This window comes from Nerophis lumbriciformis, linkage group LG04, assembly GCF_033978685.3.
Source record: "Nerophis lumbriciformis linkage group LG04, RoL_Nlum_v2.1, whole genome shotgun sequence".
NCBI classification, from domain to species: Eukaryota; Metazoa; Chordata; class Actinopteri; order Syngnathiformes; family Syngnathidae; genus Nerophis; species Nerophis lumbriciformis.
Window position 1 is genome coordinate 8,670,193 of NC_084551.2, and position 19,952 is coordinate 8,690,144.

General features: G+C 41.4%; 1 protein-coding gene across 3 annotated transcripts in view; it reads left to right on the forward strand.

Moving 5' to 3' along the window:
- Nucleotides 1–19,952, forward strand: part of grik2 (glutamate receptor, ionotropic, kainate 2) — a 581,700-nt gene that overhangs the window by 264,785 nt on the left and 296,963 nt on the right. For all 3 annotated transcript variants that reach the window (XM_061948573.2, XM_061948579.2, XM_072912957.1), the window contains exons 6-7: nt 214–267; nt 4,514–4,687. In XM_061948573.2, coding sequence (XP_061804557.2) covers nt 214–267; nt 4,514–4,687 — 228 coding nt within the window. The remainder of the gene's footprint in view (nt 1–213; nt 268–4,513; nt 4,688–19,952) is intronic.

The window sequence follows — 19,952 nt, forward strand, 5'->3', positions numbered from 1 at the left end:
CAAATTCCTTATATGTCTCTAGAAAGGATCCAGAAGTTTCAAGCATAATCAAATCTTAGCAGCAGTACTTGATGTTGTTGTTGTTATTGTTACAGACTCAGACAAATATGTGAATGTTTCTGCAAGAACGTATGCACTCAATCAATGTATAAGTCATATACACAAATACATTGTGGCCTTCATACATCTCTTTTATCTCTTCTACTCTCTCAGGCTCTCGCCATGGGAATGATGACAGAATATTATCACTATATCTTTACAACATTGGTAAGTAGAACTTTTTATTCTATATTAAGATTTATTTAACATACTTGCCTTTGTTTCCTCAATATTCAACTATTTTAAAGGCTATTAATAGTGTTCATCCTTTTTTGTTTTCCCTGTATCACCATAGATTAGCGCTCCAATTTATTCAAATAATAAATCCTCGTCCTCATTGTCGTTCACGAATACAATTATTATTGGTGTTAAAATGACACCTTTTATATTTTTTTTAGCAAAATAATACAACTATTTAATTACAGAAATGTATTTGTAGGGTTAAAAGTTATTTGATAGGATTGGATAAGGATGGGAACCTGAACTTTGCATCTTAATTGCACAGACGTAAATGAAAGTAACTCGCCTTGTTTGAGTTCTAAATTACTAATTTCGGTCACAAGCAATAGGAGCTAAAAAGTGACATTGTGCAAGTTAAACGTATTTTCCAAGAATTCATTGGTGACCTCAACATGCCAACAGCAGTGATAAGGTCCAACACCACACACACATTTCGCCATAGCGCTCATCACAACAGCAACACAACACTTCCTCATTATGCACCAGTCAAGGTCACAGCAATTAAGTTGCATCCATGAACGTCAACAACATGACAACACAAGCGAGTGTTTTTTTTGTTTGATTTTGCACATGTATATATTATAAAAATATAATAATATAATATCAGTATATATCCTATACTGTATATATAGTATGTAAATGTTACATATTTTATATTGCTAATATGGTAAATTTTTAGTCTACTTAATACCTGCATTATCCTTTCCATCCTTACCCTTTCCATCCTTTGTAACTGAGCTACTGTGTGGAACAATTTCCCCTTGTGGATCAATAAAGTTTGTCTAAGTCTCTGCTGGTTTTGCTCTGAATATTTGTTTGTGGATTTTGTGCCACAACATTTTCATTCTATTTAAATGATTGAAGTGTTTAATTTACCATTTTTAAGCATTTTTATATTTCACCATTTTTTTTGTGCCACTTCTAGCACCATTTTTAAGTACCAATTAGGCACCAGTATCAATACAAATGTAAACAATACTTATCCTTAACTAGGGTTGTACTGTATACCGGTATTAGTATAGTACCGCAATACTAATAAATCATATTCGGTACTATACCGCCTCTGAAAAGTACCGGTCCCGTCGTCGTCACGGCGTGTCATTGTTGGTTTACGAGCAGACGATCATTGTTCGGTAGTACTCATGGAGCACTTAAAAGCATTTTGGCTTAAAAACTAAAGATAAAGGTGAAGTTATAACACTGAAACGCCCTCAGGAAGAGGTGCTTTAAGACATGGCTAGCTAGCTACCGGCTAAAGTTACTTCTAAATCACTAATCCTCGCCTCCATGGCGACAAATAAAGTAAGTTTCTTACAAGTATCATCCCTGCAGGACGAGGAATAGCTAAACATGCTTCACTACACACCGTAGCTCACTGGCGTCAAAATGTAAACAAACACCCTGAGTGGATCTACACCTAACATCCACTGTAATGATACCAAGTACAGGAGCGTATCAAGTCGATACTACTATGATTACGTCAATTTTTTTTTGGCATCATAAAATCTTCTTTCGTTTTTTTTAAATGTATATTATGTTTATTAAATCAGTAAACATGTCCTTGGACACATGAGGACTTTGAATATGACAATTGTATGATCCTGTAACCAATTGATACCTAAATTTGTGGTATCATCCATAACTAATGTAAAGCATCCAAACAACAGAAGAATAAGTGATTATTACATTTGATAAGAAGTGTAGATAGAACATGTTAAAAGAGAAAGTAAGCAGATATTAACAGTAAATGAACAAGTAAATTAGTAATTAATTTCCTACCACTTGTCCTTAATAATTAAAGACAAAATATTAGAATGATAAATGACACAATATGTTACTGCATGCGTCAGCAGCTAAATTTGGAGCCTCTGTTTGCTTACTTACTAATAAAAGACAAGTTGTCTTGTATGTTCACTATTTTATTTAAGGACAAACTTGCAAAAAGAAACATATGTTTAATGTACCCTAAGAGTTTTTGTTAAAATAAAGCCAATAATGCAATTTTTTGTGTTCCCCTTTATTTAGAAAAGTACCGAAAAGTATAATTAATAACCGGTACCAAAATATTGGTATCGGGACAACACTATCCTTAACCATAATCCGCTGCAGACACACACTTTGTCTAATAGCTAGCGCACATGCTAATGTAGGACGTGGGTTACCCAACAAGAATGGCCTGAAAGATTGGGTAATGTTATGCATTCAGTAATATTCCTTTCTCCCAGATAAGACTCAAAATCTCCTCTATTCTCAACTGAAACTTGCACACATGACCTCATCGATAATAATGTTTGTCCACATTGGGATGCACAGCTAGACTACTTTCCATGCACACACAAGGGAAATGTTTTCTGTTTTTGATTCTCAATGGAAATCTTATATGGACATGTTTTGGGACGAGCACAATGTAAAGGCGTCATAAAATGAAAGTGATCATTCTTTTCACCGCGTATTAGAAGTAACCACCACCTTGCACAATAGGAATAAAGACAAGCACGACTTAAAAACCAAGAATTGTATTATGCATGTATGATTTAAAGGGGAACATTATCACCAGACCTATGTAAGCGTCAATATATACCTTGATGTTGCAGAAAAAAGACCATCTATTTTTTTAACCGATTTCCGAACTCTAAATGGGTGAATTTTGGCGAATTAAACGCCTTTCTAATATTCGCTCTCGGAATGTGACGTCGCATCAGGAAGCAATCTGCCATTTTCTCAAACACCGAGTCAAATCAGCTCTGTTATTTTCCGTTTTTTCGACTGTTTTCCGTACCTTGGAGACATCATGCCTCGTCAGTGTGTTGTCGGAGGGTGTAACAACACGAACAGGGACGGATTCAAGTTGCACCAGTGGCCCAAAGATGCGAAAGTGGCAAGAAATTGGACGTTTGTTCCGCACACTTTACCGACGCAAGCTATGCTACGACAGAGATGGCAAGAATGTGTGGATATCCTGCGACACTCAAAGCAGATGCATTTCCAACGATAAAGTCAAAGAAATCTGCCGCCAGACCCCCATTGAATCTGCCGGAGTGTGTGAGCAATTCAGGGACAAAGGACCTCGGTAGCACGGCAAGCAATGGCGGCAGTTTGTTCCCGCAGACGAGCGAGCTAAACCCCCTGGATGTCTTGGCTCACACCGTCCCGAAGATGATCAAGAGAAGAATATCGACCCTAGCTTCCCTGGCCTGCTGACATGAGTGTATGTCTACAGAATATATTAATTGATAAAAATTGGGCTGTCTGCACTCTCAAAGTGCATGTTGTTGCCAAATGTATTTCATATGCTGTAAACCTAGTTCATAGTTGTTAGTTTCCTTTAATGCCAAACAAACACATACCAATCGTTGGTTAGAAGGCGATCGCCGAATTCGTCCTCACTTTCTCCCGTGTCGCTGGCTGTCGTGTCGTTTTCGTCGGTTTCGCTTGCATACGGTTCAAACCGATATGGCTCAATAGCTTCAGTTTCTTCTTCAATTTCGTTTTCGCTACCTGCCTCCACACTACAACCATCCGTTTCAGTACATTCGTAATCTGTTGAATCGCTTAAGCCGCTGAAATCCGAGTCTGAATCCGAGCTAATGTCGCTATAGCTTGCTGTTCTTTCCGCCATGTTTGTTTGTGTTGGCTTCACTATGTGACGTCACAGGAAAATGGACGGGAGGTTAAAATCAGGCATTTTGAAGCTTTTTTTTAGGGATATTGTGTGATGGGTAAAATTTTGAAAAAAACTTCGAAAAATATAATAAGCCACTGGGAACTGATTTTTAATGGTTTTAACAATTCTGAAATTGTGATAATGTTCCCCCTTAAAAATGACAGAAGCATGCACCATATGGGTGTGTGACAGGGGATGGAGTGATAACTATGATAACATTGTAAAAGTTCACTAGTCCAGTGTGAGCGTAGCTTAAATCTACAGTTGTGTACTTTAATACTGCCACCACCATCCATTTAGAGGTATGGTACAGATGGTATGATGCAACCTGGGATGTCCAGGAGCACAATAATCTACTGAATCGGTTGTATCACTGACCTATAATTTTGTGCCTGGCCTGCTTTGTAGCCAGTCACTGTTTAATTTTTTTTTTTTTTTAAAGCTGTTGAGCTTTTATTTTGTTTGTGTTAGCGTTTCCATTCATTGCTTTTCATTCCCTTGTCCTCTCAGGATCTATTCGCCCTCGATGTGGAATCCTACCGATTCAGTGGCGTAAACATGACTGGCTTTAGGATTCTCAACACTGAGAACAGCCAGGTGGCGTCCATCATCGAGAAGTGGTCCATGGAGAGACTGCAGGCCCCTCCTAAACCTGACTCTGGTCTACTGGACGGCTTCATGACAGTGAGTTTCATCAACAATATTTAAATACTTGGTTTTTTTAGTTTAATGATAAGTTCACGCCTCGGTTCTTGTTTACTTTGCTGTCACATTATGGTTAAAAAGGTTGTCGTCAAGATAATACATTATGGCCCTGATCGACTAAAGACATACATGTATTAAATCACGTGCAAACTTGATAGCACATGCAAAGCTGATCTACTAAGTTTAAGTACCAATGATTGTCACACACACACTAGGTGTGGTGAAATGACCCTCTGCATTTGACCCATCCCCTTGTTCCACCCCCTGGGAGGTGAGGGGAGCAGTGAGCAGCAGCGGTGGCCGTGCTCGGGAATCATTTTGGTGATTTAACCCCCAATTCCAACCCATCTTTCTGTCTTGCCTCGCATTTTTCTCCGCTTCCTCTTCTCCCAGCTTGCTCTCTTTGTTTTTGTCTTGTCTGAACTGTTTTCAAGCCTCTATCTTTGCGCCGTCCTCGAATCTAAAAATCAGACGTGGAAATGATCAGCTGGACTCTCGACGCAATTGACAAAATCTGAAAAGGAAAATTGAATTGAATTTGAGAGCACCCAGCATGGACGAATAGAACAGACAAGTCATTGTTTTGTCTGCTCGCGGAAAACAAACATCCTAATCTACGATTTGACTCCCTCGAATGGCCTTGACGCTGTGAAAACAGGACCAGGCTGTTCTGAAAAACACCCCCGAGGACACCTCAATGATGGACGCTTTTGACCTCCCTCCCTCCCTCCTCAACGACACCTGGAGTCGAACTTTTGCAGATCGGCCTCAGTCTATAAAAAAACATACATCATCACACCCAAGACAATTGGGCACACATGCACACCCCCCCTCCCCCACCTCTTCACCACCGCTTGTTTTTGTTTGTCTCATCTTGAACGGGTTTGTGCTGAAAACAACGTTTTGTTGTACTTCTGCAATAAAGACCTATCCATCTATCTTGATGCTGGGTGCCAAGCAGGGAGGTAATGGGTCCCATTTTTATAGTCTTTGGTATGACTCGGCCGGGGTTTGAACTCACGACCTACCTATCTCAGGGGGGGACACTCTAACCACAAGACCACAAATCCATTAAGCACCTCTGTCTTCATGTATGTGCAGAATACACGCTGATTACCAGAACACCCAAAATACTTGGAGGTGGAGATGCAAATGTAACCATACGTTGGCCGCAATGTGATTGATCAAGACTGAAACTGTTTGTTTATATTTAGCACACTATGAATGTAAGCGCTAACTGGCTCAGTTACGCACAAAAGGTTGTGAGGCGGTGATCACTGCGATGATAAATGATGGAGAGAGAATCCTCCTTCGGAGCGCAAATCAACACACTTGGACTGTCAGAAATAAAATTGTCAGACGTGTCATCTATTCAGCAAGAACATTTTCTAATTGTATACAAATCCAATCGGTTCGTTTTGATGTCTGCTGGCGTTTTTTTTTTTTAATAGGATAAATATTCTATGGTGGCACTATATCCCTATGAAGAATGTGAAGTGAAGTGAATTATATTTATATAGCGCTTTTCTCTATTGACTCAAAGCGCTTTTACATAGTGAAACCCAATATCTAAGTTACATTTAAACCAGTGTGGTTGGCACTGGGAGCAGGTGGGTAAAGTGTCTTGCCCAAGGACACAACGGCAGTGACTAGGATGGCGGAAGCGGGGATCGAACCTGCAACCCTCAAGTTGCTGGCACGTCCACTCTACCAAGCAACATGCATCTCCATCAAATTTTCCCGGCAAACCTTCTGTTGTCTTGGCCGAGCTCCTATATTGCCTAGAAAAGATGGTACTAATTATTTAAGCATTGGATTTTTCACAGCACTACAGGTTGGAGCTTATGATTACGATGGGTGTGCAGTAAATGAGTGTCTCCATGGTGACAGCTGTAGCACACATGGAATCCTAATTTAAAATAGGGCGGTCTCCACCGATGGTTTTCCAATAGTACACACGGTCTTAGTAGATCACCTGAAACACGCCCAATAATAGTACACACCATTCTACAGTATGCACATGCTATTTAGCACGTGTTATTTAGATCTAAGAAGCCCTCGGTGTTACAAATTCTGATTGCATTTTCAATACGCTGATTTTGAACAATCAGTGACACTGCTTTGGTGATTTGAGTACATGAGTTCATGCTCATGACTAGATAGGACAGCTCTAGTCTGAGGGGACAACATAAAGCATGAATAAAAACGCTTCTATGTACCAACTACTTCATTTGTCATCTCCACTTTTCACTTTCTTTAAATTTGCACAGAACTATGTCAATGTGTAGTGTCTCATGCTGCATTTTAAGTGGGGTTACCAATTATTTGTTTGACTCCTGTTTGTTTTACATTGGTTCGAGGAGGAGGAGTCACAGCCCCCCGCTTTACTGTGTACCTCTTGCTTGGTATGCTTGCTCGCCCTGATATAAACTATTCGCTTGCCTAACAGAATTGCTGTTGTGACATCCAGTGGACACATTTACAAAAGTTGACACGTTGTGTAAATTGTAAATAAAAACAAAACACGATGATTTGCAAATCCTTTTCAACCTATATTCAATTGACTACACAGGATACTTAACCTTTGAACTGGTAAACAGTGTTATTTTTTGCAAATATTTGCTCATTTGGAATATGTTTCAAAAAAGCTGGCACAAGTGGCAAAAAAGACTGAAAAAGTTGAGGAATGCTCACCAAACACTTATTTGGAACATCCCACAGGTGAACAGGCTAATTGGGAAAGGGTGGGTGCCATGATTGGGTATAAAAGCAGCTCCCGTGAAATGCTCAGTCATTCACAAACAAGGATGGGGCGAGGGTCACCACTTTGTGAACAAATGCGTGAGGAAAATGTCAAACAGTTTAAGAACAACATTTCTCAACCAGCTATTGCAAGGAATTTAGGGATTTCACAATCTACGGTCCGTAATATCATCAAAGGGTTCAGAGAATCTGGAGAAATCACTGCACATAAGCGATGATATTACGGACTTTCAATCCCTCAGATGGTACTGCATCAAAAAGCGACATCAGTGTGTAAAGGATATCACCACATGGGCTCAGGAACACTTCAGAAAACCACGGTCAGTAATCACAGTTTGTCGCTACATCTGTAAGTGCAAGTTACAACTCTACTATGCAAAGTGAAAGCCATTTATCAACAACACCCATAAACGCTGCCGGCTTCGCTGGGCCAGAGCTCATCTAAGATGGACTGATGCAAAGTGGAAAAGTATTCTGTCGTCTGACGAGTCCACATTTCAAATTGTTTTTGGAAACTGTGGACGTTGTGTCCTCTGGACCAAAGAGGAGAAGAACCATCCAGACTGTTATAGGCGCAAAGTTCAAAAGCCAGCATCTGTGATGGTATGGGGGTGTATTAGTGCCCAAAGCATGGGTAACTTACACATCTGTGAAGGCACCATTAATGCTGAAAGGTACATACAGGTTTTGGAGCAACATATGTTGCCATCCAAGCATCCTCTTTTTCATGGACGCCCCTGCTTATTTCAGCAAGACAATGCCAAGCCACATTCTGCACATGTTACAACAGCGTGGCTTCGTAGAAAAAAAGTGTGGGTACTAGACTGGCCTGCCTGTAGTGCAGACCGGTCTCCAATTGAAAATTTGTGGCGCATTATGAAGCCTAAAATACCACAACAGAGACCCCGGACTGTTGAACAACTTAAGCTGTACATCAAGAAAGAATGGGAAAGAATTGCACCAGAAAAGCTTAAAAAAATGGTCTCCTCAGTTCCCAAACGTTTACTGAGTGTTGTTATAAGGGAAAAGCCATGTAACACAGTGGTAAAAATGCCCATGTGCCAACTTTTTTGCAACGTGTTGCTGCCATTAAATTCTAAGTTAATGATTATTTGCAAAAAAATTAAATATCTTGTCTTTGCAGTCTATTCAATTGAATATAGGTTGAAAATAATTGTTATTTACCATTTACACAGCGTGCCAACTTCACTGGTTTTGGGTTTTGTAGAAGAGCAGTTTCTTTAATAAAAAAAAATGCAGCTCAATTTTAAACTGAGCACACTCATGTTTGACATCAAGTATTTATCCTTATTTACCAGTCATGAAAACCCTTTTCTCGTTGACATTTTCTGTGTTTGGTTAATTTTATTTTTATTAAGTGTAATATTCATTAATAATTTAGTTGCACTGCCAGTTTACACAGGATATTTGTTTTCCTAGAAATACCATTGTTTTATTTTAAAATAAATAAATAAATAAATAAATAAATAAATAAAAAAAAAGACTTTCTTCAGGCTTCTGACTAGATAAAATGGCCATATGGTTATTGGATGCTTATGGACGACATCCAGTTTTAAAAATACCTTTTGAATGTGTCTACCCAGTCTATTGGGAATGCATACGTTTTGTTTTTTCTCTGACTATTGTGATAGCAAATATTTGGCTATAATAGAACAAAAATGAGAGGGAATTTGGATTGATATCCACATATAGTACACACATACGCCCGAAAATGTACAATCATGTGTGATGAAGTGTTTTTGATGAACAGTTTGCAGCTCTGGCTCTCCAATGTTTTCCCATACGAATCTGTCAACGAGAAAATAGGCTTGGCAGATTTACTTCCCAGTCGTCCTCAGGGAGGATGTTGGAAACCCTCGGCTTCCGTGTTGTGAGTCCCAAATGTGATAGGAGTTTGTCGTCACTGCGATGTAAGACCTGTCTGATCAGTACACGCTACCTGCAATGAACCACGCAGCCAGGTTTTTTTTGTTTGTTTTTTTTCATACCACACACTCTTGTCTGGGAATTCAGCCAAAAATGTCAACCTACAGACCTGAAAAAAAAAAAAACATTAGGAAGAATGACTTTGGGTGCTTTAAAGGGAGGTTAGAAATAAGATATAAAAAAAAAAGTTGTAATCCCAGCAGGACTTCTGGGTGTAAATCGTTTGACTTGATGTAGTTGCTTGGTCTTATTCCAGTCGAGGAGCATCGGTAACATGCTAGATGATTGAAAACAGTGCTTTACCTCAGAGGCTACCCTTGCCAAGCAACGATTGTGGATTCAGACGGCGGGTGTCGGTTTAAGCACCTTGTGTCAGATTTGTGGTATGATCAATACTGCTTCCATCTTGAGATGGAAATCCTTTTCAACCTATATTCAATTGATTAGACTGCAAAGACAAGATACTTGACGTTCGAACTGGTAAGCTTTGTTATGTTTTGCGAATATTACCTCATTTGGAATTTGACGCCTGGAACATGTTTCAAAAAAGCTGGCACAAATGGCAAAAAAGACTGAGGAAGTTGAGGAATGCTCATCAAAGACTTATTTGGAACATCCCACAGGTGAACAGGCTAATTGGGAACAGGTGGGTGCCATGATTGGGTATGATAGCAGCTCCCACGAAATGCTCAGTCATTCACAAACAAGGATGGGGTAGGAGTCACCCCTTTGTGAACATAAGCGTGAGCAAATTGTCGAACAGTTTAAGAACAACGTTTCTCAACCAGCTATAGAGAGACATTTAGGGATTTCACCATCTACGGTCCGTAATATCGTCAAAAGGTTCAGGGAATCTGGAGAAATCACTGCACGTAAGCGATGGTATTAGGGACCGTCGATCCCTCAGGCGGTACTGCATCAAAAAGCGACATCAGTGTGTAAAGGATATCACCACATAAGCTCAGGAATATTTCAGAAAACAACTGTCGGTCACTACAGTTGGTCGCTACATCTGTAAGTGCAAAGTTAAAACTCTACTATGCAAAATTAATTCAGCCAAAAATCTCAACTCACACGTGGATTCAGACGGCGGGTGTCGGTTTAAGCACGTTTTGTCAGATTTGTGGTATGATCAATACTGCTTCCATCTTGAGATGGAAATCCTTTTCAACCTATATTCAATTGATTAGACTGCAAAGACAAGATACTTGACGTTCGAACTGGTAAACTTTGTTATGTTTTGCGAATATTACTTCATTTGGAATTTGACGCCTGGAACATATTTCAAAAAAGCTGGCACAAATGGCAAAAAAGACTGAGAAAGTTGAGGAATGCTCATCAAAGACTTATTTGGAACATCCCACAGGTGAACAGGCTAATTGGAAACAGGTGGGTGTAATGATTGGGTATAAAAGCAGCTCCCACAAAATGCTCAGTCATTCACAAACAAGGATGGGGCGAGGGTCACCACTTTGTGAACAAATGCGTGAGCAAATTGTTCAACAGTTTAAGAACAACGTTTCTCAATGAGCTATAGCGAGAAATTTAGGGATTTCACCAACTACGGTCCGTAATATCATCAAAAGTTTCGGAGAATCTTGGACCGTCGATCCCTCAGGCGGTACTGCATCAAAAAGCGACATCGGTGTGTAAAGGATATCACCACATGGGCTCAGGAACATTTCAGAAAACAACTGTCGGTCACTACAGTTGGTCGCTACACCTGTAAGTGCAAAGTTAAAACTCTACTATGCAAAATTAATTCAGCCAAAAATCTCAACTCACACGTGGATTCAGACGGCGGGTGTCGGTTTAAGCACGTTTCGTCAGATTTGTGGTATAATCAATACTGCTTCCATCTTGAGATGGAAATCCTTTTCAACCTATATTCAATTGAATAGACTGCAAAGACAAGATACTTGACGTTCGAACTGGTAAGCTTTGTTATGTTTTGCGAATATTACCTCATTTGGAATTTGACGCCTGGAACATGTTTCAAAAAAGCTGGCACAAATGGCAAAAAAGACTGAGGAAGTTGAGGAATGCTCATCAAAGACTTATTTGGAACATCCCACAGGTGAACAGGCTAATTGGGAACAGGTGGGTGCCATGATTGGGTATGATAGCAGCTCCCACGAAATGCTCAGTCATTCACAAACAAGGATGGGGTAGGAGTCACCCCTTTGTGAACATAAGCGTGAGCAAATTGTCGAACAGTTTAAGAACAACGTTTCTCAACCAGCTATAGAGAGACATTTAGGGATTTCACCATCTACGGTCCGTAATATCATCAAAAGTTTCGGAGAATCTGGGACCGTCGATCCCTCAGGCGGTACTGCATCAAAAAGCGACATCAGTGTGTAAAGGATATCACCACATGGGCTCAGGAACATTTCAGAAAACAACTGTCGGTCACTACAGTTGGCCGCTACACCTGTAAGTGCAAAGTTAAAACTCTACTATGCAAAATTAATTCAGCCAAAAAATCTCAACTCACACGTGGATTCAGACGGCGGGTGTCAGTTTAAGCACGTTTTGTCAGATTTGTGGTATAATCAATACTGCTTCCATCTTGAGATGGAAATCCTTTTCAACCTATATTCAATTGATTAGACTGCAAAGACAAGATACTTGACGTTCGAACTGGTAAACTTTGTTATGTTTTGCGAATATTACCTCATTTGGAATTTGACGACCTGGAACATGTTTCAAAAAAGCTGGCACAAATGGCAAAAAAGACTGAGAAAGTTGAGGAATGCTCATCAAAGACTTATTTGGAACATCCCACAGGTGAACAGGCTAATTGGGAACAGGTGGGTGCCATGATTGGGTATGATAGCAGCTCCCATGAAATACTCAGTCATTCACAAACAAGGATGGGGCGAGGGTCACCCCTTTGTGAACAAATGTGTGAGAAAATTGTCCAACATTTTAAGAACAACATTTCTCAACCAGCTATAGCGAGAAATTTAGGGATTTCACCATCTACGGTCCGTGTTATCGTCAAAAGGTTCAGGGAATCTGGAGAAATCACTGCACGTAAGCGATGATATTATCAAATCAAATCAAATCAACTTTATTTATAGAGCACATTTAAAATTTACCACAGGGGTAGCCAAAGTGCTGTACAATGAGCAGGTTAAAAGATAAAACGAGTACCGAGCAAACACAACACAACACAAACAGAACACGATAAAAAATAAATAATCAAAATAGAATTAATAAAAACATACAAACATAAAAACAGGATCACAGCAGGTGTATTATGGGGCGCCATCGATCCCTCAGGCGGTACTGCATCAAAAAGCGACATCAGTGTGTAAAGGATATCACCACATGGGCTCAGGAACATTTCAGAAAACAACTGTCGGTCACTACAGTTGGTCGCTACATCTGTAAGTGCAAAGTTAAAACTCTACTACGCAAAATTAATTCAGCCAAAAATCTCAACTCACACGTGGATTCAGACGGCGGGTGTCGGTTTAAGCACGTTTTGTCAGATTTGTGGTATAATCAATACTGCTTCCATCTTGAAATGGAAATCCTTTTCAACTTATATTCAATTGAATATACTGCAAAGACAAGATACTTGACGTTCGAACTGGTAAGCTTTGTTGTGTTTTGCAAATATTAGCTCATTTGGAATTTGACGCCTGGAACATGTTTCAAAAAAGCTGGCACAAATGGCAAAAAGACTGAGAAAGTTGAGGAATGCTCATCCAACACTTATTTGGAACATCCCACAGGTGAGCAGGCTAATTGGGAACAGGTGGGTGCCATGATTGGGTATAAAAGCAGCTCCCACAAAATGCTCAGTTATTCACAAACAAGGATGGGGCGAGGGTCACCACTTTGTGAACAAATGTGTGAGCAAATTGTGCAACAGTTTAAGAACAACGTTTCTCAATGAGCTATAGCGAGAAATTTAGGGATTTCACCAACTACGGTCCGTAATATCATCAAAAGTTTCGGAGAATCTGGGACCGTCGATCCCTCAGGCGGTACTGCATCAAAAAGTGACATCAGTGTGTAAAGGATATCACCACATGGGCTCAGGAACATTTCAGAAAACAACTGTCGGTCACTACAGTTGGTCGCTACATCTGTAAGTGCAAAGTTAAAACTCTACTATGCAAAATTAATTCAGCCAAAAATCTCAACTCACACGTGGATTCAGACGGCGGGTGTCGGTTTAAGCACGTTTTGTCAGATTTGTGGTATAATCAATACTGCTTCCATCTTGAGATGGAAATCCTTTTCAACCTATATTCAATTGACTACACTGCAAAGACAAGATACTTGACGTTCGAACTGGTAAACTTTGTTATGTTTTGCAAACATTAGCTCATTTGGAATTTGACGCCTGGAACATGTTTCAAAAAAGCTGGCACTAATGGCAAAAAAGACTGAGAAAGTTGAGGAATGCTCATCAAAGACTTATTTGGAACATCCCACAGGTGAACAGGCTAATTGGGAACAGGTGGGTGCCATGATTGGGTATATTAGCAGCTCCCATGAAATACTCAGTCATTCACAAACAAGGATGGGGCGAGGGTCACCACTTTGTCAACAAATGTGTGAGCAAATTGTGCAACAGTTTAAGAACAACGTTTCTCAATGAGCTATAGCGAGAAATTTAGGGATTTCACCAACTACGGTCCGTAATATCATCAAAAGTTTCGGAGAATCTGGGACCGTCGATCCCTCAGGCGGTACTGCATCAAAAAGTGACATCAGTGTGTAAAGGATATCACCACATGGGCTCAGGAACATTTCAGAAAACAACTGTCGGTCACTACAGTTGGTCGCTACATCTGTAAGTGCAAAGTTAAAACTCTACTATGCAAAATTAATTCAGCCAAAAATCTCAACTCACACGTGGATTCAGACGGCGGGTGTCGGTTTAAGCGCGTTTTGTCAGATTTGTGCTATGATCAATACTGCTTCCATCTTGAGATGGAAATCCTTTTCAACCTATATTCAATTGATTAGACTGCAAAGACAAGATACTTGACGTTCAAACTGGTAAACTTTGTTATGTTTTGCGAATATTACCTCATTTGGAATTTGACGCCTGGAACATGTTTCAAAAAAGCTGGCACAAGTGGCAAACAAGACAGAGAAAGTTGAGGAATGCTCATCAAAGACTTATTTGGAACATCCCACAGGTGAACAGGCTAATTGGGAACAGGTGGGTGCCATGATTGGGTATGATAGCAGCTCCCACGAAATGCTCAGTCATTCATAAACAAGGATGGGGCGAGGGTCACCACTTTGTGAACAAATGCGTGAGCAAATTGTGCAACAGTTTAAGAACAACGTTTCTCAACGAGCTATAGCGAGGAATTTAGGGATTTCACCAACTACGGTCCGTAATATCATCAAAAGGTTCAGAGAATCTGGAGAAATCACTGCACGTAAGCGATGATATTAGGGACCGTCGATCCCTCAGGCGGTACTGCATCAAAAAGAGACATCAGTGTGTAAAGGATATCACCACATGGGCTCAGGAACATTTCAGAAAACAACTGTCAGTCACTACAGTTGGTCGCTACATCTGTAAGTGCAAAGTTAAAACTCTAATACGCAAAATTAATTCAGCCAAAAATGTCAACCCACAAACCTGAAAAAAACATTAGGAAGAATGACATTGGATGCTTTAAAGGGAGGTTAGAAATAAGATATAAAAAAAAGTTGTAATCCCAGCAGGACTTCTGGGTGTAAATCGAATGACTTGATGTAGTTGCTTGGTCTTATTCCAGTCGAGGAGCATTGGTAACATGCTAGATCAGTGGTTCTTAACCTGGGTTCGATCGAACCCTAGGGGTTCGGTGAGTCGGGCTCAGGGGTTCGGTGGAGTTCAAAACACACCCGACTCATCGTGTGAATAAAAACTTCTCCCTATCGGCGTATTACGGATACGGCAACAGCAGAAGTCAGACTGATTTGCAAGTGTGTAATTTGTTGTGGGTTTATGCACTGCGTTGGTTTTGTTCTTTGGACAAGGTGATGTTCATGCACGGTTCATTTTGTGCACTAGTAATAAAACATGGTAACACTTAAGTATGGGGAACATATTCACCATTAATTAGTTGCTTATTAACATGCAAATTAGTAACATGTTGGCTCTTAACTAGTCATTATTAAGTACTTATCAATGCCTTATTCGGCATGGCCTTATTATAACCCTAACCCTCTAACCCTAACCCTAACCAAATAACTCTAAATTAAGTCTTTGTTACTAAGAATATGTTCACCTAGTGTCCAAAAAACTCTAAATTAAGTCTTTGTTACTTAGAATATGTTCCCCATACTAAAGTGTTACCAAAAACATATAACTTTGTCTTGAGTTTGAAAAAAAACATTTTATTTTTCACTAAATAATAAGGGTTTGGTGAATGCGCATATTAGAGATGCGCGGATAGGCAATTATTTCATCCGCAACCGCATCAGAAAGTCGTCAACCATCCGCCATCCACCCGATCTAACATTTAATCAGAACCGTATCCGCCCGCACCCGCCCGTTGTTATATATCTAATATAGACGATGTGAGGTTATAAAGCTTTTGCCTGTTAAAGAAAGGAGACTGATCCAATGCAGCACAGACATTCGCGTGCCACGCTGTCACGGCCCAGACGCACACCAGTGCGCAATCATATGGGAGCCGCGCTGAGCGCACCTCCAAACGCGTCTCGCTGCCGGCGACGGACGGGTATGGGCCCGACGCTCCAGCGCCATCCATTTTCAGGGCTAGTTGATTCAGCAGGTGGGTTGTTACACACTCCTTAGCGGGTTCCGACTTCCATGGCCACCGTCCTGCTGTCTATATCAACCAGGGTGAGCCCCACCCCTTTCGTGAGCGCACTGCGCGCGGAGTGACCCCTGTTACGCGCCCCCGGCAACAGGGGTGGCGGGCAGGTAAGCTGCGCGGGCGGAGCGCGCGGAGTGACCCCTGTTACGAGCCCCCGGCCACGGGGGTGGCGGGCAGGTAAGCTGCTTACCTGCTGCGCGTGACGCCGGCCGCGGCGAAGGCGGACGAGGCGGGGTGTCGGTGCGGTGGGCGCGGTGGTGACCCTGGACGTGCGTCGGGCCCTTCTCGCGGATCGCCTCAGCTACGGCTCCCGGTGGGGCCCTCTCGGGGGAAGGGGCCTCGGTCCCGGACCCCGGCGAGGCGTCCCTTCTCCGCTCCGTAAAAGTGTCCATCTCTTCTTTTTTTTTTCTTCTGTTGTGGCATATGCAGCAGGTGCCTGCTCGTTTTTCGTATGTGGGTAACAACATTTAACTATGTATATATATTTCCGAATTGATTTAACTGCCACCCGCCTGAATCTATTTAAAATCTTTTTTTTTTTAATTTCAACCGCCCGACCCGACCCGCGGATAAAATCTAATTTTTTTAAATTTCATCCGCCCGATCCGCGGTTGAGGCCGCAAACCCCGCATCTCTAGCGCATATGGAACTGGTGGGGTTCGGTACCTCCAACAAGGTTGAGAACCACTGTGCTAGATGATTGAAAACTGTGCTTAACCTCAGAGGCTACCCTTGCCAAGCAATGATTGTGGATTCAGGCGCCGGGTGTCGGTTTAAGCACCTTGTGTCAGATTTGTGGTATGATCAATACTGCTTCCATCTTGAGATCAGTGTGTAATAACTGTTTTTACACAAACGCTCAATTAACTTATTGGCTTTCAAAAGGATGCTAAAAGGGGTCCACAAAGTCACAACTTACACATAACGACGCCGAGCACAAACGCCGCACATGCAACTGCGAATATGTTTGAACTATTTTGTTTTGTTACAGTCAACCAACACGTGGGGCTGAGGGTTATTTTTGGATCAGTGACAGGAGAAGATGAATTTGCGTGAGGACTTCGCTGCGACCCTGCTCATCAGTGAATTAATGGTGTATGAGTTTGAAGGTAGGGATTGATTCATTAGACAAATGGCAATCAGTCAGCGGCTAATGCATATTGACATGAGGAAAGGTTCGGTGCAGGTTTGATTAATGGCTACATTTGTGTGCTGTATTTACAGTTCTGGGTACTTAAGTAGCGAGCTGCTAATTTAACCTATGGACTCCACTAAGTGAGGAGTATACCTGCGCTCATTATACTTCCCTCGTTACCGCTTGGGTGACGGTGGCATAATTATGTAAAGTGAATAAGGAGTAGAAACATATTGCAGTGTATACAAATCCCACCAATTAGTAGAGTATGATCACACCAATATCAACTCACATTAATGCAGAATCAGTGGGAGCCCGTCCTTGTGTCCCTGCTAACCGCATTTTTCAAAATAAAACAAAAACTAAATAAGAACTTCCATCCATCCATTTTCTACCGCTTATTCCCTTTGGGGTCGCGGGGGGCGCTGGAGCCTATCTCAGCTACAATCGGGCGGAAGGCGGGGTACACCCTGGACAAGTCGCCACCTCACCGCAGGGCCAACACAGATAGACAGACAACATTCACACTCACATTCACACACTAGGGACCATTTAGTGTTGCCAATCAACCTATCCCCAGGTGCATGTCTTTGGAGGTGGGAGGAAGTCAGAGTACTCGGAGGGAACCCACGCAGTCACGGGGAGAACATGCAAACTCCACACAGAAAGATCCCGAGCCCGGGATTGAACCCAAGACTACTCAGGACCTTCGTATTGTGAGGCAGATGCACTATTAACCCCTCTTCCACCATGCTGCCCTAAAACTTGTTTTTTCATATTTGTTTCCGGACCCAAAAAACAATTCATTTTTTTACCAACTTGAAATTTTTTAATTACAAATTTGGTGCACATTTAGAAAATGGACAAAACCCCAAGTTTGCCTGGAAGTAGTGTAGATAGAACAGGGGTCGGCAACCTTTACCAGTCAAAGAGCCATTTTGACCAGTTTCACAAATTAAAGTTAACAATGGGAGCCACAAACATTTTTTGAAATTTAAAATGAAATAACACTGTATAAAAAGTTTTTTTTTGCTTTGTGCTATGCATAAACCAGGGTTCTCAGACACGCTGCCCATACCTTAATATGGAATTTGAATGCTGGTGCGGGTTAGGGTTTAATATGAATGACGCTTCTCAGCGTCATGTGTGCTGTGTTGGTACAGCATATAGCACCCATTACAACGGGCGTGCCTGATCAGCCACACGTTGTATGGGGCTTCCGTTTGCTCACGTAGGTGACAGCAAGGCATACTTAGTCAACAACCACACAGGTTACACACAGTGTGGCGGTATAAAAAAAAAAAAAACTTTAACACTCTTACTTATAATGCGCCACACTGTAAACCCACACCAAACAAGAATGTCAAACACATTTCGGGAGAACATCTGCACCGTAACACAACATAAACACAACAGGACAAATACCCAGAAACCCATGCAGCCCTAACTCTTCCGGGCTACATTATACACCCCCGCTACCAAACCCCGCCCACCTCAACCAACGCACAGGGGGGGGGGGGTTTGGTAGCGGGGGTGTATAATGTAGCCCGGAAGAGTCAGGGCTGCATGGGATTCTGGGTATTTGTTCTGTTGTGTTTATGTTGTGTTAAGGTGCAGATGTTCTCCCGAAATGTGTTTGTCATTCTTGTTTGGTTTTGGTTCAAAGTGTGGCGCATTATTAGTAAGAGTGTTAAAGTTGTTTTATATGATCACCGTCAGTGTAACCTGTGTGGCTGTTGAGCAAGTATGCCTTGCTGTCACGTACGTGTGCGATCAGAAGATGCAGACTGCATATCAAGGGATTGGGCTGGCACGCTGTTAATACAGATTGTAGAGGGCGCCAATTGCTGTACCATGACGGCACGCCCTTATTACAACTGTAAATGTGAATTTCGGAGAATATTAATCCCGGGAGTTTTCTGCGAGAGGCACTGAAATCCGGAAGTCTCCCGGGAAAATCGGGGGGGTCGGCAAGTAAGCTGCTGAGCGCATCAGAGTGATCAAAGTCCGGAGTCGCGGGTTGCCGACCCCTGAGATAGAAGGACCTAGGGCAGGGGTCGGCAATCCAAAATGTTGAAAGAGCCATATTGGACCGAAAATAAAAAATAAAAAAAATCTGTCTGGAGCCTAAAAAAATTGAAAGCCTTGTATAAGTGTTATAATGAAGGCAGCACATGATGTAAGTGTCTATATTAGCTATACTAGCCTACTATCAAAATAAGTATGTGTTGCAGGCTGAAGCAAATCTTTGTTGACAGAAATGTTGAAATGTAATATTTATTCTACACATTTTTACAACATTGCAAAACATTAGTAAAACGGAGGCTTCTCAGAGGGTGAGATAACTCCTGGAAATGACTGGCTTAGAATGGCCAAAAGGTATAGATGTGTGTGTCTAAGTTGAAGGAAACGGCAGGCGGTCTTCTTTTAATGGATTTATTACAATCTGTGGAAAGCTAGGTCATGTTTGCTTTGGTCTGGAACAACATGACACACATCAGAAATGCAGCCAATATTACATACAGACAATGTGTCATGAGACATGCACATATAAATTGAATTAGGAGGACTTAAAGGACATTAAATG